The following is a 24,254-nucleotide window of genomic DNA, read 5'->3' on the forward strand; positions in this document are numbered from 1 at the left end:
ACTACGCAGTGAGACATGTTGATATTTCGTTCCACAAACTAGAGTTTCTATTACCCAATGCCAAGTGCCGGCAAACTTGGCTTGCGCAAAGGAAACCTCCTGACGAGCAACACTGACGTCGAGAGGATTCAATCCAAGTTTCACAGCTCTGCACAGTACGGGACGAGTTTGCCGATTGCGCTCTTTCAATGGATTCTTGCCATCCCTCGGAGCCTAGATCACCTAATACCCGGCCTTTATCGATTTTACGTTGATCAGCAACGGGATTTTATGCCACACCAGCCACGTTTTTTGCCTCTTCATCCACTGATCGTCCGATAGTTCGATATCGAAATTCCACAGCAAGCGGGCCAAGACCAGCCTCATCTCGGCATAAGCCATACTGTGTGCGCCATGTTAGCAAAAAGGGCTGAGCGATGACGGGAATGACGTCTCAACTTACTTTACCCCGATGCGGTTCCGAGGCCCGTACGAAAATGGCTGCATTGCGGCTCGGTTATCGTTGGCGAACTTTGAGCTTTCCGAAAGCGACAGCCAGCGTTCCGGGATGAAGGCTTTGGCGTCTTGGAAATTGATGGAACTGCGGCCCGCTGAGAACTGATGTACGCCCACTGCTGTTCCGCCGGGGACCCATTTGCCCTCAATCTCCTCGCCCTTTCCCGGCACGAACCTCGGGAAGGTGCTCGGACTTGGCGGGTAGAGGCGCAGGCCCTCTTCGATGACGGCTTTCAAGTAGGCCAGCCGGCCCGTGGACTCGAGTGTGATGTCCGCCTCGGATGTGAAAGCAGACCGGATCTCGTCGCATAACTGATGATACTTGTCTGGGCTTTTGCAGAGGAAATACGTGATACCTGCAAGGGCGGCCGAGGAGGTCCCGCTACCGGCGACGATGAACGAGGACGCCATCATGACCAATTCCCTGTTCGTCAGGGTCTCCGCCTTGTTCTGCAAGAGGTAGCTGATGAAGTCCTTGCGGTCCTCCTTCTGCTGCACGCGGGCCTGCACCTTTTGGTTTGTCATGGCCATGTGCTTGTGCCGGGCTGCCATAAGAGACGCCGGCGCGAAATATTTCGCCCACCGGTCCAGGCTGTAGTAGATGAGGACCTGATACCAGACGATCGATTTGGTTCGCGCCCCGAGCACCTGCAGCCACGGCTGGTCCACGTTGTCCAGACAGCCCACCGCTTGCCCGAAAGCCAGGTCGGACATGACGTCGAACGCGAACAGGCTGTACCAACGCTGCATGTCCTGCGGGCCGCGGGCCCCATCCCGACAGCACCGGCGCAGCTGCTCCATCAGCTTCCCCGTGTACAGCTGCAGGAAGCCCTCCTGCTCGCGCAGCGCGCGTTCGGAAAAGGCCGGGGCCACGGCGCGGCGGAGCCTCGCGTGCTTCTCGTGGGGTGCGCTGATGATGCCGTCGGCGGCCGCGGCGCGGATGTTGGGCCCCGCGATGGCGCGGCCGTCGAGGCACTTGGTGAACTCGTTGGGGCCCCGGCGGCCGTAGATGGTCTTCCACGAGTCCCCCGTGCCCGTGTACGACAGCTCGTCGGGCGCGATGCGCACCACGGGGCCGTACCGCTCGTGCAGCGCCAGGAGGGACCACGCTAGCTCGCCGCGCAAGCTGGCGAGAACCCAGGGGAGCCGTGATGCTGCCCAGAGCTTGGGGCCTGGGTAGGCGCGCAGAGGGTGCAGGAAGACGTTGTAGAGGGCGCGGGTGAGGAAGTAGAGGGCGAGCAGGACTAAAAGTCCTGCGACCACTCGGGTGACCGAGAGAAGGGGCAAGTCGCTGAGAAGCATTTCGACGGAGTGCCTGCGGGCAGCGGCCGTTACTTTCTACACGAACGCTTGAGTTACTGGACGGTTTTAAAGGGATCAACAGGCACGACGGTGGGAAATCAGGTGGCATAATCAAAACGCAGATGGGATAAGTGATACTTACGTGGGATAATCGACAAAGACGCTGGTCGTGAGGCATCCGGCAGTCGCAGCAGAGGCAAGCGAGCTTGAGAAACTGGCTGGGATCTCCCCCCCATTCCAAGGCAGCAAACGTCACCAACATGGCCAGAAACGGTACACCGCATGTATCGCGACCACGGTAGTTCGTTTTTAGACTTTACTATGTATCACACAGGGTCGTATCAAGACAACAATTCTGGTGTCTACTTGGGTATCATTCGAATGGTACCCTAAAGAAGGGTCGCAAAGACACAAGCCCCCCCCACGATGGATCACTCACCCTATACTTGCTGGTTTGTTTTTGCCAGACCCAAACGCCATGCTTCCTTCCTTTCTTCCATCTTATAACAACCCATCGTCATAGAAGCTTTGAAGATCATAGGTGGTACTTGGCCCGCCTCTAACCCAAGTCAGGGGTAGGGGTATGTCGACCCTGGATCGTGAGCCACGTGCTCCATCGACAGGTCGAGAAAAACGCAGGGTCTTATCAAAGGGCAGCGATCAGCAGCCCCCGTCTACCCACCAAGCCCGCAATTCAAGCTTTCCTACGGGAGAGGGGTTCACCGACCCCTGTCCTGACAAGCTTTCGGTCTCACGGCCAAAACTGGTTGGTATTATGTCGAGGGAATGCTCCTATGGCAACCCCCATATGGATCTCGTATGAAACCTTCTCCATCTCCCATCGTACTCTAGGGCTTCTCCCCTCTTTTTCCGGCGTGCGACCGCAGGCCTATACAGCAGCACCTTACGATCGACTTTGCTTACATTTCAGTGAATATGCCCGATCAACTCCCAGGCGGCGTGGCTCTTTGCAGCTTACCATCACGACGACCATCGCTCTTCCATAAAATAGCGTCCTGAAGATTCTCACATGCTGTGCCAGGAGAATCATGAGGTTGATCACAAGAGTTTAGAGCAGAATTATGCAGCATGTTTAGCCAGACCAGACAGTTTACCCTCTGAAGACTGGCTAAATATAAACCAAAGTGATGCCAGTAATCAGATACAGCAAAAAGCAAAGTACATAATATATACGTGAAACTCATCCAGGCATTGCCAAAATATCCAGATCTACGCCTCAGACTCCTGGTTCAGCAGAGAGCTCTTTCGCGCCAAGTCTCCAGCCAATTGCCTCATAGGGATATTGGCCATCAGGTCAAACACAGACACCTCAACAGCCACCTCGCGCGCCACCCAGTTTCTAACCTCTACAGCGACCAGACTGTCGACACCATAGGCGCTGAGGGGTCTAGCGGCGTCGATATCGGCCTCGGGCATCATCATCAGCTTGGCCAAGCGCTGGACCATCGCCGCCGTAATCAAGTCGATGGAATCTTCATCCACACGACCACAGCGTGAGAGCTCCTCGCGCAGCGAGATTGTCGCCGAGCCTCCAGCCGACGCGTCCGCGGCAAGGTTGCGCAGAGCGGCGAAGCGGCCGTCCTGGATCCAGTACCATGCATCGTCGTGCTCGTTGAAGGGCAGTCCGCACATGATCTGGGCCGGATGGGCGTCGGAGCCCTCGACGGCCGTCGACAAGAGACCGTGCAGGTCCGAGTTGCGCATCACCTTGAGACCCATGGCCTTGACGTGGTCGACGTACTCGTCGTGCTCGGCCACGAAGCCCACGCTGAGTAGGTATCCGATGTCGATGGTCATGGCGCGTAGACCCTGGTTGCGGCGGTAGCTTGCGAAGTAGTCCTGGAAGATGTTGCCGGCGCCGTAATTGCCTTGTCCACGATGGCCCATAACACCTGCCAACGAGCTGAGCATCACGAAGAAGTCGAGATCGCGCGGAAGGAGCTCATGCAGGTTCCAGGTTCCGTGGACCTTAGGGCCGACGGTGGTGCGAACGTGGGCAGCTGTCATCTTGTCAAACAGCGTGTCGTGCAGCACCATGGCACCCGTCACGCAACCGCGAATAGGGGGAAGGTGTTGGATCTGATCGAGGACAGACTGGAGCGCTGATTTGTCTGCCACGTTGCAGTCGAAGGCATAAGTCTTGGTGTCATAGGCCTTCTCGAGGTCAGCGGCGTAGGCTTTGTTCTCCTCGCTGCTAGCCGCCGACCGCGAGAGTAAAACAAGGTGCTTGGCGCCCTTTTCTGCCAGCCATCGACCGATCTCGCGACAGATGCCGCCCAGACCAGCCACCACGTAAGTGGCATCGGCTGTGATCCCGACCTTTGGTGTTCGCGGTACGGCGGGGACTATGTCTGCATCATCAACGCTAATGACGACCTTGCCCATGTGTTTTCCAGTCTGCATGTATCGGAACGCTTGCTCCACGTCACGCATAGTGAACCTTTGGATTGGCTGAACGGGCTTGAGAGAGCCATCATGAATCAGTTTGGCAGTCTCTCCCCATAGCTTGACTGCCCGGGGAGTCACATTGTTTTCAAAGTCGAGGAGGTTTATGCCCATGTAGCTCTTGTTGTCCAAGAAGGGCTTCATATCCAAGCCCGTGTTGGCGAAAAGATCGGCCTTTCCGATTTCCAAAAAGCGACCGAACTTGGTCAAGCAATGCCACGAGAGACGCAGGGCCTCGCCAGCAAGGGAATTCAAAACGGTATCAACGCCTTCTCCGTTGGTAGCACGCATGATTCCCTTGTAGAAGCTGGTGTCACGGCTGCTGAAGATGTGGTCCTCGGGTATACCGTACTGGTCGATGAGGAGCTGCTTCTTCTCCTCGGGACCGACAGTTGCGAAAATCTCCGCCCCGATACTTTGAGCAATCTGAATGGCCGCTTGGCCAACACCTCCGGCAGCTGCGTGAATGAGAGCCTTCTCTCCCTTGACCAGTTGACCGGCCGTAACCAGAGCATAGTAGGCAGTGAGGAAGATAAGGGGCATTGATGCGGCCTCTTCGAAACCCATGCCCTCCGGAATAGCGATCGCGCCCTTGGCGGGGAAACGAACGAAAGTGGCAAATGTGTCGCAGGAAGCGGTCATGACCTTGTCACCAGGCTTAAGATCCTTGACTGCGGATCCAACGCGGGTGACGACACCAGACACATCAACACCCAGTTTGTATTCTGCAAGGTTACCCAGCGCGACGAGTACGTCCTTGAAGTTGAGACCGACAGCCTTGACCTTGACCTCGATCCAGTCCTCGGGCATCGGCTCGTAGTAAAGTTCGTCCTCGATCCATCGGAAGGTGTCGAGCAAGCCAGGGGTCTTAATGGTCAACTTAAGAGGTCGGCCGCAACCAGTGAAGGAAGTAGGCTCAGGGTCACCCTTGGCCTCGTATTTTCTAAGGGACGAGTCCACATTGGGAATCCTTTCCACGCGCGGAATGTAGACACAGCGACCACGCGCGGCAAACTCGCCATCAGTGGTCTCGCCGCGGCTATGCTCCAACGCTACCTTCAGTACGGCATCAGGAGCCTGCTCCACGTCAATTGAGCTGGCGGGCTCCAAGTCAAGCGTGGCAAGCAGAACACCTGCATCCTCGTTTCGGATGGCCCGGGCAAGGCCAACCATCAGCGACTTAAGAGGCTCCTGGGTGTCCATGGCAGCTCCGCCCGTGATCCACAGAGTACCAGCCGAGCCCAACACAACGTGACGCAGTTTATTCCAGTTGCCATCTGTGAGCTCCGCGAGCATCGGTGACTCCCATTCAGCCAGACAGATGCAGTATTTGCCGCTCACGGCGTCTTTCGTGATCTGACCCCAATTTATGGTGTCAACACTCTTGCCCGCGTTCTTGATAGTCCCTGCGATAGCAGCACTAAGCTTATCAGACTCAGGGGTAGCGGCGCCAATGACCAGGAACTGGCTCGCAGTCTTGGAGATTGTGCTGACGGGCTTGGTGGAGATGATTAAAGAAACCGGCTCCTTAGATTCTTCACGGTCTCCGCGAACGTCCATGTCTACGCCGGAGAACCCGGCCTCGATCAGGGCCGTGTGCCACTCCGGCACATCCAGGAGCGGGCCGCCGAGTCGACCATCGGCTTCGCCGAGCCACCAGCCTGGCAGAGGCCCCATGATGAAGCCACTGAAAATGCGCTTGATCGTCACTTCTGAAAGTACGAGTCTACCACCCGGCTTCAGCAGTGACTTGCAGTGGTCCAGTGTCGCCTGAATGCTCTTCGTGGCGTGCAACACATTGGCGCACACTATGAGGTCAAAACTTTCAGGGGCGAAGCCTTGCTCTTCCGGCAGCTCCTCGATATTACAAGTACCGAACTGCATTATGGATGCGTCGGTGTTGAAACGCTCCGCGGCCTTGGCAAGGAAGCCAGGGGAAATGTCAGAGAAGAAGTATTTTGCAGCTTTAGAAGAGCCATCTGGGTTGCGAAGGCGCTCAAGGACGTGATAAGTAGTACCACCAGTACCTATGGAACATCAGCGTCAGCATTTATGTCTCAAGTAGTAACATGTTCGTCTTTTGGAGAAACATAGTCGATTCTAGAACCAGAAAGGAACATCGATAGTTACTCACCAGCACCGATTTCCAAGATTGACAAACCGGGAGACTTGTCGGCAATGAGGCCGACGTACTCGGCGACATTCGTGTTGAAGGAAGTTCCGAAAGCGCCCCTGTAGAAAGTGTACAGCAAATCACCTTCCGTCATGATCTGAAGAGGCTCGACTTCACGCATGAAGATCTTGGGCAGGTTCTCTCCGATTCTATCCACCATCTGCACCGTGATGCCTCCACTGGGCGAGTGCACAATGGCGTCCCGGCACCTCTCAAGCTCCGCCTGAACCTCAGCAGGGTCCTCGGCCAGCGGCGGGAAATCCTTGATCGTGTCATGCATCCATTCGACGTACGATTTCCAGAACCCAGACTCGGGGACGAAGTCCTTGCCCTCGCTCTTGAACCAGTCGAGGCAACGATGAATGTGGTACAGGCAGACGTACTCCAGCTTATCGAGGACGGTTTCGTCGTCTTTGCTCTTCAGCGTGCGGCTGTACACAATCTCTTTGATCTGTTTGGGCTGCAGCAGATCAACATCCTCGTGCCAGTTCTGTCCGAAACAGGAGGCTCGAGATTCCTGGGTGACTACAGTACTGTCACCACCGCCGATGGATGCGAGCCCAACGCCCTCCATGATAATAAGGGGCTCATCGTCGTTTTCGCAGACATTAATCGCAGAGGTCCAGGTCGTGTAGCTGGTCTTCTTGGCGGTGCAGTGCCCTTGTAGCTTGGTGCTCGGGGTTGTTGGCATCTTGGATGAGATGAAGACGCGGTCAAAGAAGAAGGGTACTACCGCTTCGGAGAGCGACTCCTCTTCTCCAGTAATGCACGGAAACAGAAGATGAAGGATAGAATCGAGTGTTGCCGGATGAACAACAAATGGGTACTCGAATTGACAAGGCATGACGCTCTTGGTGTCGGGTATGCTGATGATACCGTAGCTTGAGTCCGGTCCGGCGAATAGTTCCGTCATGTTTCGGAATGTAGGGCCATACAGCATGCCAATGGTCTCAACTTGATCGTAGAGAAAGCTTCGGGCTGGCCTTTGGCACGTCGCCCGTGCGTCCAGAAGAGCTTGCTTCTTGGCTGCTGACTCTAGCTCAAGCTCCTTCTGCATGGAAGGGGAAAGCGATGACTTGTAAGTCAAGGAAATCAGACCTCGGGCATGCACGGTCCACTCCCTTGTCTCTTCAGACCAGGAAGAAACCGTGAATTCGTTCAGGGAAGACGAGGGTCCTGCCTTGGTACCAGTGCGACGCGGGTGAAGCTGGACCTGGACCTCGACGCCCTTCCCTGTGTCAGGGACACGAAGCGCCGTGGTTATGGCGACGTCACGGAGCTCATATCCATAGATCTCCTCGTTGATGTCCGCGATTTCCTTCGCAGCTTCAATGGCCATGATGACAATGCCGACACCAGGATAAAGGATGCCTCCTTGAACCTTGTGTTCTCTGATCCACGGGTTCTCATTGCAGCGGAGGAAGTTGCGCCACGTGGGATCAGGCACTCCTGGCACCCGGTATCCAAGCAGGTCGGTACGAGGCTTCGGACGCTGTCTGTACTCCCTGCTGAGGTATGGTTCTTCCCAGAAGCTGCGACTGGGGCTGTGGTCCCAGGCATAGGGTGGCAAATCCACCAGCATCTTCACGTCCTCGGCTGCTTCGTTCACGAGGTTCAAGTCGATTTGGCATCCCTTGGTCCAGAGCTCGCCAGCTGCCTGGAGAGCTGTATCGATGCCGTTAACCTTCCTTCTCAGCACACTTGCGTACGCCAGGTCGACAAATCGGTCCTCGGCCTTGAAGATATCGAGAAGGTAGGCCCTCAGGGCAGAGTGAGGGCCAAGCTCAACAAAGACGCTGGCGAAAGCTGTACGATCATGGCTGCGGATCTTGCCCTGTGTGTGGTGTAGCAGAGCCCGCGTCGCAGCAGTGAAGTTGACTGGCGAAACCAGGTTGTCAATCCAGTATGATGGCTTCATATCTTCAGGGGTAACTAATTTTCCTGTGACAGAAGAGAACATAGGTAATGCTGTCTCGGGGGCCTCGTGAGGTATACCCGCCAGTGCCTTCTCATATTGTTGCCGTGCTGCCTCCATGTGGAAAGAGTGGTATGCAACATCCATGGGAAGCTTGGTGCAAAGTACCTCATCCTTCTTAAGAGAATCGTGCAGTTCGTCAATGGCGGACTTGTCGCCAGATACTGTGCAGGATCTGGGGCTGTTCATGCAAGCGACCACTGCCCTGCCCTGCGTTAGGGCGTTGAGCCGCTCCTCGATGGTCTCGGCCGATGCATTGATCGCGATCATACCGCCGTTCCTGGAAACGGTTGAAGAAACATGGCCTCGCAGCCAAGCAATCTTGACGGCCGCCTCGTGGGAGATGAAACCGGCCGTGTAAGCGGCAGCAATCTCACCACTGGAATGTCCTACAACAGCGACAGGCTGGACACCCCATGACCGCAACAGTTGGACGAGAGCAACTTGCAGAGCGGTACAGGCAGGCTGACTATACTCGGTCAGGCGAAGTTTGCAGTCGGTTTCAGATCGGCTGAGCTCTTCTTCCAGGTTCCAAGGGCAATCAAGAGCTGTAAGAACTTCCTGTGAGTAGGTCATGCTTTCCCGGAATGCCCTGTACACAGAAAGTCCTTGTCCCATAGCCCACCACTGAGAACCTTGTCCAGTGAAGACGAATGCAACCTTGGGCACGGCAGAGTTGGAGGACCGGACCACAGCGGGGACATTCTCAAGGCTCTTCTGCAGGGTCTCACGGCTAGATGCAATGGCGAAGCTTTTCCACGGAAGCACAGTCCGCTTAGAACTCAAAGTATATGCCAGGTTGTCCATCAGATCTGCAGACTTGGAATCGGACTTGGTAGAAAGATAGGACTGCAGGCTCTCGACCTGGCGAGCGACACCATCGGCATCATTCGAAGAAAGTACGAAGATCTTGGATTTGGTGTCCTCTTTTGAAGTGCCGTCGGTGCCATTGGTGCCGTTGGAATGACCGTTGACGCCGTTGGTGATTAAGCTGGGACTTGTGAAGTGGCGCCCAGTCTGACCTGTTCGTGCGAGATACGAGGCAGCGTCCTCAAGAATAACGTGGGCATTTGCACCACCAAACCCGAAAGAGTTGATGCTGGCGCGGCGAGGGCCCTGATGGGGCCATTCCATGGTGTCAAGAGGAATCTTAACATGGTCTGGAAGAGAGATCTGATCGTTCAGCTTCTCGAACCATAGGTTTCGAGGAACCAAGCCTCGCTCAACAACGAGGGAAGCCTTGATGACGCCTGCGACACCAGCGGCACCCTCGAGATGGCCAATATTCGTTTTTACTGAACCGGCGTATAGGTTGGTTGTCCTGTTCGAGCCGATCGTGTTGAAAATTGCCCTAGCTTCAAGCGGGTCGCCAGCCTGTGTTCCTGTGCCGTGGCACTCCACGTATGCGCAAGTCGCGGGATCAACGCCGGCCTGGGCATATGCCGACCGGATGAGCTCCTGCTGGGCCTCGCTGTTTGGTAGGGAGATACCAGGTGTCCAGCCATCCTCATTCGCCGCCGTAGCGAGGACGACAGAGCGGATGGTGTCGCCGTCACGAAGGGCCGCGTTCAGAGGCTTGAGGATCAAGACCCCAATTCCCTCGCCCCGAGCGAAACCATCGGCATTGGCGTCCCACATCTTTGACTTGCCCTCGGGCGAAAGAATCTTAGCGGCGCCGAGCAAGATGGACATGTCTGGGCCGAACATCAGGTTGGCGCCAGCAATAATCGACATCTCGGCCTCTCCTGTCCGGATGCTTTGGCAGCCGAGATGGAAGGCCGTCAGACTGGACGAGCATGCCGTGTCAATGGTCATACTCGGCCCCTTCAGGTCGTAGAACCAGGATAGCCGGTTCGATGCCAGAGAAGCCGACGTTCCGGTGGCGTGGTAAATGGATGGACCTTCATTGTCCCGCGCCTGCAGTGAAGGAAAATCGGCCGTGAATGTGCCAATATAACAGGACGTTTTCGTTCCAGCAACAGCCTGTAACCGCAAGCCAGCATTTTCTAGTCCCTCATAAGTTGTTTCCAGTAACATGCGGTGAGTGGGATCCTGTCAAAGTATTAGTCATATTGGGCTAGTAATTTGAAATGGAATGACGCTGGAAACTTCGACACAGATTACTCACCATCGCCTTCGCCTCCTTTGGCGTCACCGAGAAGAAAGGGGCGTCAAACACCTTGAAGTCTTGCTTCAAAAAATGTGCGTGTCTCTGCTGGATCGATCCGAGACGATCACCGTGCGGGTGATAGAATCCATCCACGTTATATCTCTCCTTGGGTATTTCACTCCGGGCCGATCGGCCCTCGAGCAGCATATTCCAGAACTTCTCTGGGTCTGAGCCATCACCGGGTGCCCTGAGAGCAATGCCGATGACAGCGATGGGCTTGGCCTGAGGCGTGGCCCCGACCGGCTCGTGTATGAAAGGCATATCTTGTTGTACAGATGAATGTGACGGCTTAATAGCAAAGCAGCCGCCAAAAAGGTGGCTAATGGGGGGTATCAAGGAGCCGTAAGACGTATGAGTTTTCATTCAAGATATCTGAACGAGCCTGAGGCTATGGCGAGATACCACACCTATATCACCAGTCTACCTAAAAGCTGAAACCATACACACGTGCCCAGTTGATTCAGTTCTAGACGCTTTTTACCGCCCATTCGAAAAGTCCTGCGGTCTTCTTCAACAGCCTTCACCCTAGCATCCTCGCCCGTGTCGTCGTAGTCGTTACCCCATGACTCGCTTGGGGCTACTCAACTTGCGATCTAGATGCGACAATCCTACTCTTTCGGATCTAGACATATACATATATAGACATTGGGTAGTAAGCAGACCGGAGCATGGGCTGAGAGACACAGCTGAAAAGCAGGGTACAAGGCGCGAACCCCCTTCTCCACGTGTGTGGCCCCGGAGCTGAAATATCATGCACGGGTCCAGTCCTCTCTTGAGAGACCGACTGACCAGTACCATCATGATGATTGACCACGTTTCGAGAAGCTTTCGTTGGCAATCGGCGAGGAACCCAGATGTTGCTGTATTGTGTGACCCCCGACTTCTGCTGATGGCTGGGTACTCCCCTGCATCCAGAGCTCTGTCGCCATATGCCGAGAGGAGCCCCGTTTTCGATACAGGAGTGGATCGTACGGGGCGAGAAGAACGCCTTGTAACCTCATAAAACTACACCGACTTATTGACGATCCCATTTTGAAGTACTAGATACAGTTTTTCTGTTGCCGACAGGTATCCTGGCTATGTCGGATACGGGGCGGCCACTGTGTGCCATTTCGGTAGTCGACCGGGTTTCAAAATCGTACGTCAATAATACGCTGAGTGGTCTAACATCTTGAGCAGTAGAATTGCAGTTGTATATGACGACGGGAACGGAATTACATGTTGGAGGTAACATGTAGTAAGTAATCAATGGCAGAGTATGTATGCTACGGCTCTCTACCTACTCGATCAGGGGCTGGTACCACCTGAATACGTTATTGGGATCATATCGCTTCTTGAGACCCCTCAACTTCTCAAGCCTCCATGGCTCTCCGTAGAGGGCTTCTAGTGGATCCTTCATGGTCGACGTAGTGTTCCCGTAGTTCACGTATTGATGAAGCTCGCCGTAGCCAGAGGTCTCAATGAACCTGCTCTTCCATCCATCGAGATGCTTCTCAAACTCTTCCCGATCTTGCAGCTTCATAGGCGTTGCCATTAACATTCTTTGGAAAAGTCGTTAGCATTTCGTGATAATTGGAACTTGATGTTAGAGACTTACAAGAAGTGGTCGGACGAAGTGCGCCAGGGGAAGGCTGTGGCGTCGTCAGGGATCTCTCTGACCCTATGGTGCGGCAGACACTCGAACATGGCGCCAAATGTACCTTTACCAGTGAATTCGATGTTTTTGGCCTTCACACTTTCGAAGAACTCCCTGGTGGTCTTGAGGTTGAACTTTTTGACACATGCCGCGCTCATCATCTTGTAAGGCGCGATCGTCCAGACCTCAGGCATGCTCAGGAACTTGTTGTAGCCTTTGTAAGTGGTCCAAGGCAGTTCGGGCCACTCTACTGCCACCTTGCCCGAGTGAAGGACTGGCTTTATCACCTCAAACCTTGCGATCCAAGGGTCTGCTTCAGCCTCTGCCCCGGACCACACGAGGTTTACCAGAATCATATGCTTCATTCGCGAATCGTCAGTTGGATGGCTCAACAGAGTTTGTGAAGCTCTTACCTGTTTGCCCTCTGTGCTCCTTCTCATCCACAAGACGAAGATAGCCAAGTCTTTCGGCATGGTCTCAGTAACCTCGTTCAAGGTGCTGAACACTTCATCACACTGCTCGATCTCGTACTCCAGGTCCCAGGTGTAATGGATACCCCGATTGGATTGCTTGTGCACGTGGAAGGTTGCCTCAACCGCAACTCCAAAGTTGTGGCCAGCCCCGCGAAGTGCCCAAAACAGGTCCGCGTTCTCCTTTTCTGAAGCTACGACGAGAGAACCGTCCGCGAGAACAAGCTTACAGGATACCATGTTATCGTGCAAGAAGCCATACTTCCCTTGAAGTCGACCTAGACCAGCTCCTAGAGCCACGCCCATGACACCTGTGGTTGGACAAGATCCCACATCTTGATGTGCGCTAATCAGATAGGTTTCATGATACCCACGGTTGGAGCTTCTCACTTACTCACTTCCATGCCCACCTTGTGTATAAATTTGACAAAGTTGTCGGTGATGACGCCACCCCCTACAGTAACCGTCCGGCCCTCTTCGTCAAAGGTCAACCCGTTCAGAGTCCTCATGTCAATCAAGATGCCATTTTGCAAGTGCCTCATGGTTGAAGTCACCGCATGATGGCCTGCGCGAGGGGAAAACGGGATGTTTTTCCCCCGTCGCATACTTGACGGTCTCCACGACATCCTCGATGCAGCCGGGCTGGACTACAGCGGTGTAAGTCTAACACCGCCAGGGTTAGCGAATGACTTGTTTTTGCCAGAAATAAGTCGACAGTGAAAGGGATCAGTATGTACCGGACGTTCATACTCGGTGAATCTGAGGTTTGATGCACCAAAGCCTTCAGAGCCAGGATAGCATAAGCTCGCACTTGGCGAAAGGCGAGACGCGAGTTCGTGGTGAGTATCCATCCCCGAGAGCATTCAGTGTGTAGCGCCCGTGGCCAAGTGGTGGTATGGTATAACAAAAGCAAATTGGCGAGGCCCAGCTACTCGACCCCCTCAGACACAACCACATCGCCAATAGCTGGCCAGATTCACACTTCAACTCGACCCCGTTTTCGGGACTTCGATGCCTGTGCCTTCTGCATGCCGGGGTAAATGCTTGGCATGGGGACCCCTGACAAAGAGGGTGGATCGTCATATGCGTAGAACCGATAAGCGAAACGTTCTATGAACAACAATAGCTTGTTTTGACCTGGGATCCATCGGACTGGACACTATCTTCACCAAAGGTCGACTGATGCGAATGCCTAGTTTCGGGGGTGCCAAGCCCACGTGTTGTCAAGTCCTCATCTCGTAGGAGACAGAATACGAGGAATAGAGGCCATCCAGGATCATGGGTAAGTAAGTAGTTAGCTGAGCAAATATTGTAAACCTTAATTTTCACCGCCTCGGGTACTTGTTTTTTTTTTCTTTTTTTTTCTGCAAGGTCTCCTGGCTGCCGTAGCACACGATACTCATGTAGGATGTCGGCGACAGGCCGACACGGCTGCCAATCGAGCCAACGGTGGATAGTGTACGCTCCTATGTAATTCAAAGGGCTAGGCTGTCTAGTGGAGTAACCAAGTCGATCTGTCTGTTCGATCAGAGGGGGTAATCACTTTTTTCTGATTCGTGGGAGGAGTTGGCAGTACTGTGTTTGTGGAGTGGCGTTCTGCTGGTGAGGTAATCGTGCTACGCTCCTAAACGGAAATATACCAGCCCGCCGGTACCAGTAAGACATACAGGAACACGTGGTATGAGAATTCAACCAATCCCGGTCGTCGAATCTCTGTCATTCAGCGCATTGCGTACCCGGACCCTGCGGTCTTTTTCACTTAGCAAGTCTGAGGCGACACAGGACACCCTCGTGTCTATCGATCGAGCTCCCCGGTGCACACGTAATGCCAAAGTTACTGTAGTCCCTGGAGGAGTTGTCCAGGTCCAGGCCCTCTATGGCGTCAAACTCCTGAAGCATGCGGACGACCACGAACCCGGCCTCCGTCAGGGCAAACTGCTGCCCGATGCAGATGCGCGGTCCACCATTGAAGGGGACGTAGTGGAAGACCCCTGGCCTACGCTTCTCCCACCGTTCCGGCACAAACTCATCTGCGTCAGGACCCCAGAGATCCCGCCTGCGGTGTAGTACGTGCGTACTGAAATTGAACTCGGTACCGGCAGGCACGAACACGGGCTGTGTCCCATCTGGGCCGCCGCCCGTCGGGAGCGTCGTGTCTCGCTTGGCGCATCGGCTGTTCAATGGGACGACCGAGTGACGACGAAGCGTCTCATTCAACACGTGCTGCAAGTAGGTGCAGTTCTTCAGCTTTTCGAAAGTGACGCTGCCTCCAGTGCTGCTTTCAGTGAAAGATGTGCCGAAGTGTTGAATAACGACCTCGCGGAGCTTGGCAAACACTCGCGGATTTCGGATTAGCGAGTAGAAGACCCAACCCGTCAGCGCCGCAGTTGTATCGGTTCCCGCAGCAAGAAGGCCCAGGACTTGCTCGCTGACCTCATCGCGATCTGCGCATCTGGCTCGCAGTGTATCAAGAAAGTCATATTTGGCCCAGTTTTCTCCTGAGCGGGCCGTGGCATCCGCCTTGTCCATTGCGTCGTTGGTGAACTGGCGCATAACGGCGGCAATATGCCGCAACTCCTTGTTTCCGTAAATCCAGTAGAGCCCCCTGAGAGTAAGCCGCATGCGCAGCAGAGGAATCATTTGCTCCAAGGCCCAGTTCAGATCCTCCTTCTTCTCGCCACGAAGCCTGGACTCCAGAGAGTGTGCGCTCTGGCCGAGGAAGTACTCAGAAGCCGAGTCTAAGGTGAACCTTGGGAGAAGTGCCGCGAGACTGGCGGGTGCTGTCCAAGTCCGCCCGTGATTGTCCCGTGAGCTAGAAGGAACCCCCTCGGATGATTCCAAGAGGCACCTCATCATGCTCTGGAAGTGTCCTTCAAGTAGTCGCACGTTGGACACATTCTCCCTAGTGAACAGGGGCCGCATAACCTCCCGAGAGCTGTTCCACGCCGGACCATCGACTGCGAAGATGCTGCGACCGAGGAATAACTTCAGATTAGTCGTGCGGACATCGCCCAGCTTGAAGTCGTCAAACTGCGTGGCCAAGATCGCTTGGATATTTCGCGGCTCGGCAGTGATGAAATTCGAGCTGCCCAGAACATCCATACGCCACGTATAGCGGCCCATCGCAGCAAACCGTGCCGTGACATATTCAGGCATTCTCTGGTCTCGATCCGCCATTAGGCCGTTTCGGACAATGTCGAGGCCCATTGGCCATTTTCTTGGTTCAGTTGGAACGATGCCGCAACCAAGCCGGCGGGCCTTCAGCCGATAACGCCATGGTCGAATAAGGCAACTGTTGACGAGCCGTGCAAGAACCAAGACTGCTCCCAGGCCGATGAGCAACTCGGAGCGGTTGAACCTCGAGGTCAGGTGAATTATAGCTCCATGTTCTTGGTCGGATATCTCATTCGCCATTGTCCTTCGTGATGAATTGATGCTGGTGTTGCTGTTGGGTGACCAGCAGCCCGCAATATGTTGCGACTCCGTGAGACACGCGCTTCCATTCTTCAGCAATAGCCCACATTGTCTAGAGTAGCAGAGCATGTGGACCATAGCGAGCACAGCGGGCAGCTGCGTCGACTTCCCCCAACTATTCCCTGCTGAGAGCTCAAAGCAGAGTGGGAGCACAACGTGCTCAATATCAGGCTTGCGGTTGGCCGATTGTTGAAACCCCTGGGCTGATCTACGACCGGCTCTACCCGGGCAATGAGTTTTCCAAAACCTCTTAACCTAGCAACCTCGTAGTACCAGGATCCTTGTTCTACAAGTGCGCGGCACATGACATCCTATCGACTCTCAATGCTGGTATTGCTCCACCAGGAACAACCGGAGTAATCGCTAGAAGAGAAATCAATGAACAGCTTCTTTTCCGCTTGAGATCCCACAGGGCTACTGCTTCGATTAGCATTCTCGATGGAGCTCAGGCAGGGACTAGGGTGAGAGATGGGCTTGGGGCACCCCGGGACTGTCTTTAGCAATGGAAGCTGTGTAAACGTCCCCTTCGCTCAGGACGACAATGGCATTGGTGGGTCCAGCCAGCCATGGCCTAATTATCGTATGAATACCAGCAGTCGACATTGTTCCAATTCTGGCATCTGTCTGCGCTGGTGAGAGCAAACCGCAGGAACTTGGTGGAAGACTTCATGCGCACGTCAAGATGTCGGGTTTGCTAAAATATCTCGAGAAAAAGCATCTGGTGGCGTTTGCAGCCGAATCGCCCCCCTTCACCATCGGTAACGTCTTTCGAGGCCTCGGTATCGCTGTAAGTTGTTTTCTATTCCAACAAGTTTCCTTTAAAAGACTGAACACCTATGACAGGTATTGGCACATATCATATTGGTCAAGGTCATCTACAACGTGTACTTCCATCCATTGCGCAATTTCCCAGGACCTCGGCTTTGGGCCATTTCACGCATCCCATGGCACTACACCAACCTCAAAGGGAGGATCACCTGGCGCATACGGAAACTTCATGACCAGTATGGACCAGTCGTTCGCATTGCGCCTGATGAGCTATCGTATACCACGTCTTCGGCCTGGAAGAAGATCTATGGCCAGCGTACACCGGAGTTCGCGAAGGCTCTCGACGGGCGAGGCATCGCCCCTACGAGCATCGGCGGGCGCCCCTCATTGATGACCGAAACGCAGGAAAACCATCTGAGGTTGCGCAAGGCCATCAACCCGGCGTTCTCGGAGCGCGCGTTGAGGGAACAGGAGCATTACCTCCAGGCTCATTCGAACAAACTCGTCAAGATTCTTACAGAAAAGTCCAAGCAGGGGCCCGTAGATATGACAACTTGGTATAATATAGTTGCTTTTGACATTGTATCAGGTGTGTCTAGCCTCGCTGTGTAGTTCACACAATTCCCCCTTTATTTTGCGTCATACTGATCCTTGTCCCAGACCTCGCATTTGGTGAGCCAGCTGGATTTCTTGATAACGCAGAGCAACCTTGGATCCAGGTTATTCTCGATCGAGCCAAGGCAATTAAGTATTATCAGCTGGCGGTTTGGTATGGCGTCTTCCCTCTGCTGAATCTTCTTTCGCAATCATATGTAACGAAGTCGAGGAAAAGCCATATCCAGCTCACGACTCAAAAGCTCGAGCGCCGAATGAACGCAGAGAACCCAGGCAAAGATTTCATGGCCTATATACTTGACAATCCAGATCCTGCGGTTGAGAAGCTGTCCAAGATTGAACTGGTTATGTTGGCGAGCAACTTCATCGTGGCGGGAAGTGGAACGTCGGCGGGAGGCATGTCCGGCCTCACGTATCTCTTGCTGCGCAATCCGGACAAGCTTGAGAAATTGAAGAAGGAGATCCGCGAGACTTTCAAGTCAAATGAGGAGATCACTATGGTCGGCACAGCGAAGTGCAAGTATCTCAATGCCTGCCTGGAGGAGGGCATGCGCATGTACCCACCCACACCGGGCTCGCTGCCGCGCATAGTTCCCGGCAAGGGTCAGGAGATCGACGGCAGATGGGTGAAGGGCGGCATGGCCGTTGCTGTCAACCAGTTCAGTGCCGGCACATCGGAGCTCAACTTCAAGCGCGCACGCGAGTTTCACCCGGAGCGCTACCTGGAGTTACCTCCCGGGTCGGAGTTCGCCAACGACGACAGAGCCGCAGCTCAACCGTTCTCAATGGGCCAGCGAGTGTGCATTGGAAGATCGTAAGTTCGCATTCGCTTGGTTCCTCGTTTGCAACGTATCTGATTGACGGTCTCCAGGATGGCATACGCCGAAATGCGCTTGACGATGTGCAAAATGCTCTATAATTTTGACCTCGAGCTCGCCGAGCCCGATCTAGATTGGTGGAACTTGCAAGGGACATATCTCGTTTGGGAGAAGATCCCGTTGATGATTCAGCTTCATCCCAGGTCCAACTAGTTGGGATACGAGGTGCCTGGCGCGGACGTTTTCCCTCGATGAACCAGCAAACGAGACGAGATTTGGAATCGGGTTCTACTATTGCACCTCGCAACTTCTGGGGCGAGACACAGTTCGTGCGTTATTACGAAGGATATTACTATCGCACGTCACAGTTTTAGTGGTGAATCAGAATTACAGCACTATTTCGCGATATTTTATGGAATTAATTAATTGAATGCAATAGTAACACACTAATCTGTCTGCCAATTGACGAATTTCCTGCCTTGACTAAACACGGTTTTGGAGGCCACCGAGATAGAGGCATAAGACTAAACGAGGATTCACTGTTCAACAAGAAACGAATGGCTGAATGTATACCCGAAGTCTAGAATGCTCGCATCACCAAGGGCAGAGCGGTCTAAACATGTTTTATTACAGAGATGGGTGTGGCAGGAACCTGCAGGGAAGGTCTCATGCTCGCTTGCTTGATATCAACGTGGAGCCAAACCGGATAACCTTCAGCTGTCAAGGCATCCCCTTGTTCAGGGCATTGCAGGGGTAGCAAGGTATCATCCAACGGTATGGACGTGGAAGCAAGAATTGATATTCGAGTAGCCCTTGACGTATATGTTCGAGCTGACTGCTTAGACATCCAAGAGCCCTGGGGTCCATGACGTTCATCCTGTGCCAGGACAAAGTCCAGCCATTTGCTTGCCCACGTGGGCAAGGAACACACCACGACGGCCCGCTTCGTGGTTTGAAGAGAAAGTAACATGGTATCATCGCTCGTAGCTCCTTGACAATCAATGGCAGGGATGTCGCTATGGCTCGCGAAACGAGAACGGCGACACCGATATATCATTAAACTCTTAAGGGGGTATGGCTTCATTGCTGATTGTGCTAGATCTGATGCCACGATCCAGTGAAACCTCTCTGTAGTCACCCAGCCTGTCAAGCATTGTTCCAACGTACTCATTCTGGACGTGTGGTTCTATTCTGCAATTCTCGGGTCTTCGTTGAATATGGCACCTACCACAGGCCCTGCGCCAGGTCAAGGCATAGTCAAAACTATGCAGGTGATGTCCCTTGGTATGACAAGGACAGGTGAGCGCACACATTTACCTAAGTAAACATAAACACACACTGACAGTTGTGTCAGGCTCCGCTTCCATCACCCAAGCACTCACGATACTCGGTTATCAAAACGTGCATCATGGCATCCAGGCCATCAGCAACCCAAATGACTGGGCTGTGTTCTCTAGCGCCAGCGACGCATTCTTCACGAGTATCCCGTCCTATAAGGGACAGCCCTTCGGGAGGTCCGACTGGGACAAAGTATTTGGGCAATGCGAGGCTGTCACGGATATGGGCTCCTTCTTTGCGCTCCCGCTCATTGAGGCGTACCCGGACGCCAAGATCGTCTTGGTTGAGCGTGATGTTGACAGCTGGTATGAGAGCATGGAGGAGTCGATCTTCAGCACGACCTGGGGATGGCGAGCGAACCTGATCATCGATGTCTTCGGTCGTCTCATGAACCTTACGGGCGGGTTGACGATCCGGAAGATCATGCTCGGATACTACAACGCACGTAACGTGACCGAAATGCGACTCAAGGCGAAGATGCGGTACCACAGACACTACGCCGAGATCCGGGCTGCGGTTCCTGAGGAGCGACTTCTGAACTATGACCTCGAGCAAGGATGGGGACCGCTATGCGAGTTTCTGGGCAAACCCGTACCAGACATGCCGTTCCCGCAGGCCAATAAAAGGAAAGAGCATGTGGCGAGAGTCAGAGCCAAGCAGGACATGTTCCTCAAGGCGATGTGCAAGAAAACACTTCGAGCTCTCGTCCCATGGATCTTGAGTTCTGGAGCAGTAGGCCTCGCTGTCTGGAGCTGGGGACACCAGGATGCAGTTGCTGATGGCTTGAAACGCGCAAAGTCAGTGATGGAACCATTGATCGCGCGGTGCGTTACAAAGCAATAGTGTCCTCCGTGCTCCTCGGCATTGGTCAATCTGGAAGGAGTCATCATAGGGGGCAAGTCGTTGAGGCCATCCAACTCTGTACTACTACCATCTCACACGTTGAACAATAAATTACCAGATAAAACACGCGTGGAGTGGGAAGAAAAGCTGTGGGTGTTGCTCGCCGTCCTCACTTGATCGGGGAGAGTCGTTAATATGCTCGTAAGAAGAGCAGCAACACAACAAGTTATGTACTTATGCAACAAACCGCTTAACCCCACTGATTAGCGGCAGCAAATCCCCACTCCCAGCCGGTCCAAGGCTGTCTTAGGTGCCTAAAGAGCTACCTCGCTGCATTTACATCACAGCCATAGTGCATCGCGAATTTTTTGGGAGCTCTTCAGCCTTTCACGCGACAGTACGACAGAGGCGGTCGGCGAAACAAGAACACTTCCAGCCACCTCCCCCCGTCGACCTGTGACTGTGAATACCTACGAGGTAAACCAATATCACCACAACCCCCAATCTTGACCGAAACACCTCTTTTCCCGCCAAAATGAGGCTCACGGTCGAGCTCCTCCAGAACTCGCCGTCATGGCTCAACGCACTCAAGGAGCGTGAGCTTGATCTCCGAGGTACGTTTGAAAAGAGCAGATACTACACTGGTTGATCTATCCCAATTAGCCACATCGCCACCAAACCAAAGCCAAAAGACAGAGAGCAGAGTTGATAGCGATTTTCTTCGCCCCGTGAACAGGACATCGCATCCCCGCCATCGAGAACCTGGGTGTCGCAGGTGTAAGTTGGACCGCCGTTTCCCTTAGCCTGTCGCCCTATGACCCAAGACCTGTTTCGCGTGCTAACTATACCGACCTTTTGTCCGACAGCCGCAAGATGCCATCGACCTCGTCGACAATGATATCCAAGTGCTAGGGAACTTCCCTTTGTCGCCGCGAATCCGCACGCTCCTGCTAGCCCGCAATCGCATTGCGTCGATCCAGCCCACGCTCGCCAACTCCATCCCGAACCTCACGGTCCTGCAGCTCGAGTCGAACAACCTGAACGAACTAGCCGATCTGGACCCTCTGGGCACATTCGCGAACCTCACGCACCTGGTACTACGCGACAACCCCCGTCACGAAGAAAGAGGTGAGTTGCTGCCCGCCCCCTTGCTGGTGTTTCTGAAACTACCTGCTAAATATGTTTGGTTTAGCACTACCGATACTGGGTCCTCTGGCGATGCCCTCGCGTGCGGTTCTTGGACTACGAGAAGGTCAAGCTAGCCGAGCGCACCCAGGCGAACACCCTCTTCGGCACAGCCGAGGAGCCCACGGAGCTGGCATCGAAGCTCATGGGCATCAAATCCAAGACGTTCGACGTCTCTTCCGCATCCAACGGACCTACGGGCGACCTCTCGACTAGGATGTCGAGAATCAAGCTGACGGACCAGGAGAAGAAGCGGTTGCAAGATTTGATCAAGAAGGCGACGAGTTTGGACGAGATCACACGGCTGGAAACCATGCTGCGGGAAGGCCGGTTGCCCGCCGGCGTCCATGCTGGGGACGCGATGGAGGAGTAGAAAGATTATCTATCTGTAGAGGTGGACTTTATTCATTCAAAAAACATAGATGATTACGACACTGGCAAATTGGCGTTAATTGCTTCGCTGCAACATGAAAAGTTGATGGATTATACCCAGACTCAATCAAGGCAATGCAGATATTTTCGTCCACCGATGCTGTTCTTGAAAGACCATCTCCATCCGTGAAGACGTCCCCGCGAGTGCTTTGTCAATGATCTCCTTGATGCGGTCGTAATTCTACTACCGCTTATGAAGAGGATGCGCCAGGATGCCCCATCAATTCCATCACGTATTTGTTCATGGACAATCCTCCCTTCGCGCTTATAGTGAAATTACGCCGTGACCCCTGTCTCCCCAAGGCAATATTGTCATCATTTTCGGTCTACAAGGCAGCATCGTCGTTTGCGACCTTCAAGGTAACGTTGTCGTTTCCTTCAGCCTCTAGAGGAACATTCTCAAGCTTCAGAGCATCGTCATCTTCAACCTTAATAATAACATCGTCGTCTTCATCATATTTCACCTATATAGACTCCACCGCCAGCCGCTTTTCGGGTTACAACCCGTACCGCGCAATCCCAGTAGTTCTACGGTGAGGGCTCTAACCCGTCATGGCGACGTCGTCATCGTCGGCCTCACCCTGTGCCTGCCTCGACTCCATCTCGAGCTGATCATTGGGGTCGGCGGCCTCGTCGTCGTGGCTCTGTCGCGCCGATCCGGCAGTGCCCCCGCCCAGCATGCTGGCGATGTTGGCGCTACCATTCAAGCTGGACCGACTGCCGTTGGACTTGTGCTTCTTAGCGCTGCTTCCGTTGGCCACGGGCAGCTCCTCCTGGAGGACGCTGCCGTTGGCGTCGTTCTTGGCCCGCTCGCCGCGCAGGGCCGCGCGCTTGGCCTCGGCGGTGGCCTTGATGTCCCGGAATTTGACGGTCTTGGGGACCACGTCCTCCAGGAACTCGAGGTTGTCCTGGTGGGCTGCTGCGTTGGCTAGGGAGGGGGTTAGTTATCACTTGGAGGCCATGGGGGGTTGGTCCCGAGGGATGGAAAGACGGCGTACCAATGTCCTTGTATTGGATGTTGCGTCTAGGCTTGCGCTCCGTCTTGGCTTGCTTGAGAGCTTCTTCGGCGATGTGCTGGACGAACATCTCCTGCAGTTGACGTTAGACTTTGGTTGATGATAGTGGCTATACTACGCCGACTTACCGCAGCTAAACATATGACGAATGCTGCATTGTTGGAGCAGATATTGATATCTTGGTCCTGAGCAATGATCTTCTTCACTCTTGACACTGCGGACCAAATCAGTATGATATGCTCATATAGTGTGTGTTTCTGGATTTACATGGCAATTGTGTCTGCCCAGTAACCTCCTTTCTGGGGGGGGATAGCCGTTGTGTTGTAAGGCATGGTGGCAGGGCCCGTGTGGGAAACGGCTCAGTGTTCCGATCGAATGTGCTATATTTGATGACACGATACGAGATGGAATGAGAATAAATGGTGGTATCTTCCAGTGTAATGATATATGAATTGCTGCGGAAGTGCCTGTTGGAAGTGGGAGGGTAGGTTAGTGCTGTGAGCCCAAAATTCTTTTGATCGTAAGGTTGGTTGGTTGCAGCAACAACAACCTCCAGTATCTTTCTCAAAAGCCCAGAGCACTACGTGAATTTGCCCGGAACCGTGGTGCTCTTGACATCACTAGTTGTCGATTGAGCCAGCCTGGGAATGGACAACCATGATTGTATACATCAAAGACTGCCGCAACCAGACTGCTTCTTAATGGGCAATCCAGGTGAATGTACTGGCTATACAGATCCTTCAATTTCAAACGCGGACAGGCTTGTATGACGGCCTGGCTTAACACATAGAGCTAGTATTGACTTACTGGATATGTGGACTCGAAATATGACTCTTGAATTGGTCGTCGTTTGGTTTGTCTTGAGTGTCGTCTGTCTGGTCGGAAATGGCGATCAATTGAGTGAAGACAGACGCGTGACGGTTTTAGGAGACGCGATACCCATTAAACTTGGGGGCTTGGCGGAAGAGGCCGAGTGTTTGGGCGCCAAGGGAGGCCCAGCCGCCCAGGGAGGGGACGGAGGGGACGGAGGGGGACCCCTACCAGTCGCCTGGCCAAGCTCCGGGCGCGCTGGTCTAGG

General features: G+C 54.0%; 8 protein-coding genes across 8 annotated transcripts; 3 read left to right on the forward strand and 5 right to left on the reverse strand.

Annotated features, from left to right (window-relative positions):
• Positions 1–222: 222 nt before the first annotated feature.
• On the reverse strand, positions 223–1,797 carry PG986_005849 (Cytochrome P450 monooxygenase alt3; the record flags this gene model as incomplete). The annotated part of the gene is made up of 2 exons (XM_066842071.1): positions 223–382; positions 443–1,797. 2 exons carry the CDS (start codon positions 1,795–1,797, stop codon positions 223–225), a joined length of 1,515 nt encoding a protein of 504 aa, XP_066701933.1.
• Positions 1,798–3,027: 1,230 nt separating this feature from the next.
• Positions 3,028–10,842, reverse strand: PG986_005850 (uncharacterized protein; the record flags this gene model as incomplete). The annotated part of the gene is made up of 3 exons (XM_066842072.1): positions 3,028–6,290; positions 6,398–10,463; positions 10,540–10,842. The coding sequence occupies 3 exons, from the start codon at positions 10,840–10,842 to the stop codon at positions 3,028–3,030; spliced, it is 7,632 nt and encodes a 2,543-aa protein (XP_066701934.1).
• A 1,018-nt stretch (positions 10,843–11,860) lies between these two features.
• On the reverse strand, positions 11,861–13,229 carry PG986_005851 (FAD-linked oxidoreductase alt4; the record flags this gene model as incomplete). The annotated part of the gene is made up of 3 exons (XM_066842073.1): positions 11,861–12,122; positions 12,179–12,998; positions 13,082–13,229. 3 exons carry the CDS (start codon positions 13,227–13,229, stop codon positions 11,861–11,863), a joined length of 1,230 nt encoding a protein of 409 aa, XP_066701935.1.
• Positions 13,230–14,442: 1,213 nt separating this feature from the next.
• PG986_005852 (uncharacterized protein) lies at positions 14,443–16,101 on the reverse strand (the record flags this gene model as incomplete). Its single annotated transcript, XM_066842074.1, has 1 exon — positions 14,443–16,101. One exon carries the CDS (start codon positions 16,099–16,101, stop codon positions 14,443–14,445), a length of 1,659 nt encoding a protein of 552 aa, XP_066701936.1.
• A 742-nt stretch (positions 16,102–16,843) lies between these two features.
• On the forward strand, positions 16,844–18,575 carry PG986_005853 (uncharacterized protein; the record flags this gene model as incomplete). Its single annotated transcript, XM_066842075.1, has 4 exons — positions 16,844–16,948; positions 17,005–17,518; positions 17,590–18,358; positions 18,416–18,575. The coding sequence occupies 4 exons, from the start codon at positions 16,844–16,846 to the stop codon at positions 18,573–18,575; spliced, it is 1,548 nt and encodes a 515-aa protein (XP_066701937.1).
• A 1,004-nt stretch (positions 18,576–19,579) lies between these two features.
• On the forward strand, positions 19,580–20,543 carry PG986_005854 (uncharacterized protein; the record flags this gene model as incomplete). Its single annotated transcript, XM_066842076.1, has 2 exons — positions 19,580–19,661; positions 19,717–20,543. The coding sequence occupies 2 exons, from the start codon at positions 19,580–19,582 to the stop codon at positions 20,541–20,543; spliced, it is 909 nt and encodes a 302-aa protein (XP_066701938.1).
• Positions 20,544–21,049: 506 nt separating this feature from the next.
• On the forward strand, positions 21,050–22,101 carry PG986_005855 (uncharacterized protein; the record flags this gene model as incomplete). Its single annotated transcript, XM_066842077.1, has 4 exons — positions 21,050–21,157; positions 21,280–21,320; positions 21,410–21,697; positions 21,736–22,101. Exons 1-4 carry the CDS (start codon positions 21,079–21,081, stop codon positions 22,099–22,101), a joined length of 774 nt encoding a protein of 257 aa, XP_066701939.1. The 5' UTR covers positions 21,050–21,078.
• Positions 22,102–22,702: 601 nt separating this feature from the next.
• PG986_005856 (uncharacterized protein) lies at positions 22,703–23,508 on the reverse strand (the record flags this gene model as incomplete). Its single annotated transcript, XM_066842078.1, has 4 exons — positions 22,703–23,088; positions 23,159–23,249; positions 23,305–23,390; positions 23,469–23,508. The coding sequence occupies 4 exons, from the start codon at positions 23,506–23,508 to the stop codon at positions 22,703–22,705; spliced, it is 603 nt and encodes a 200-aa protein (XP_066701940.1).
• Between the last annotated feature and the right edge of the window lie 746 nt (positions 23,509–24,254).

Source organism: Apiospora aurea (assembly GCF_038362705.1).
Source record: "Apiospora aurea strain CBS 24483 chromosome Unknown utg000004l_segment0_segment0, whole genome shotgun sequence".
NCBI lineage: Eukaryota > Fungi > Ascomycota > Sordariomycetes > Amphisphaeriales > Apiosporaceae > Apiospora > Apiospora aurea.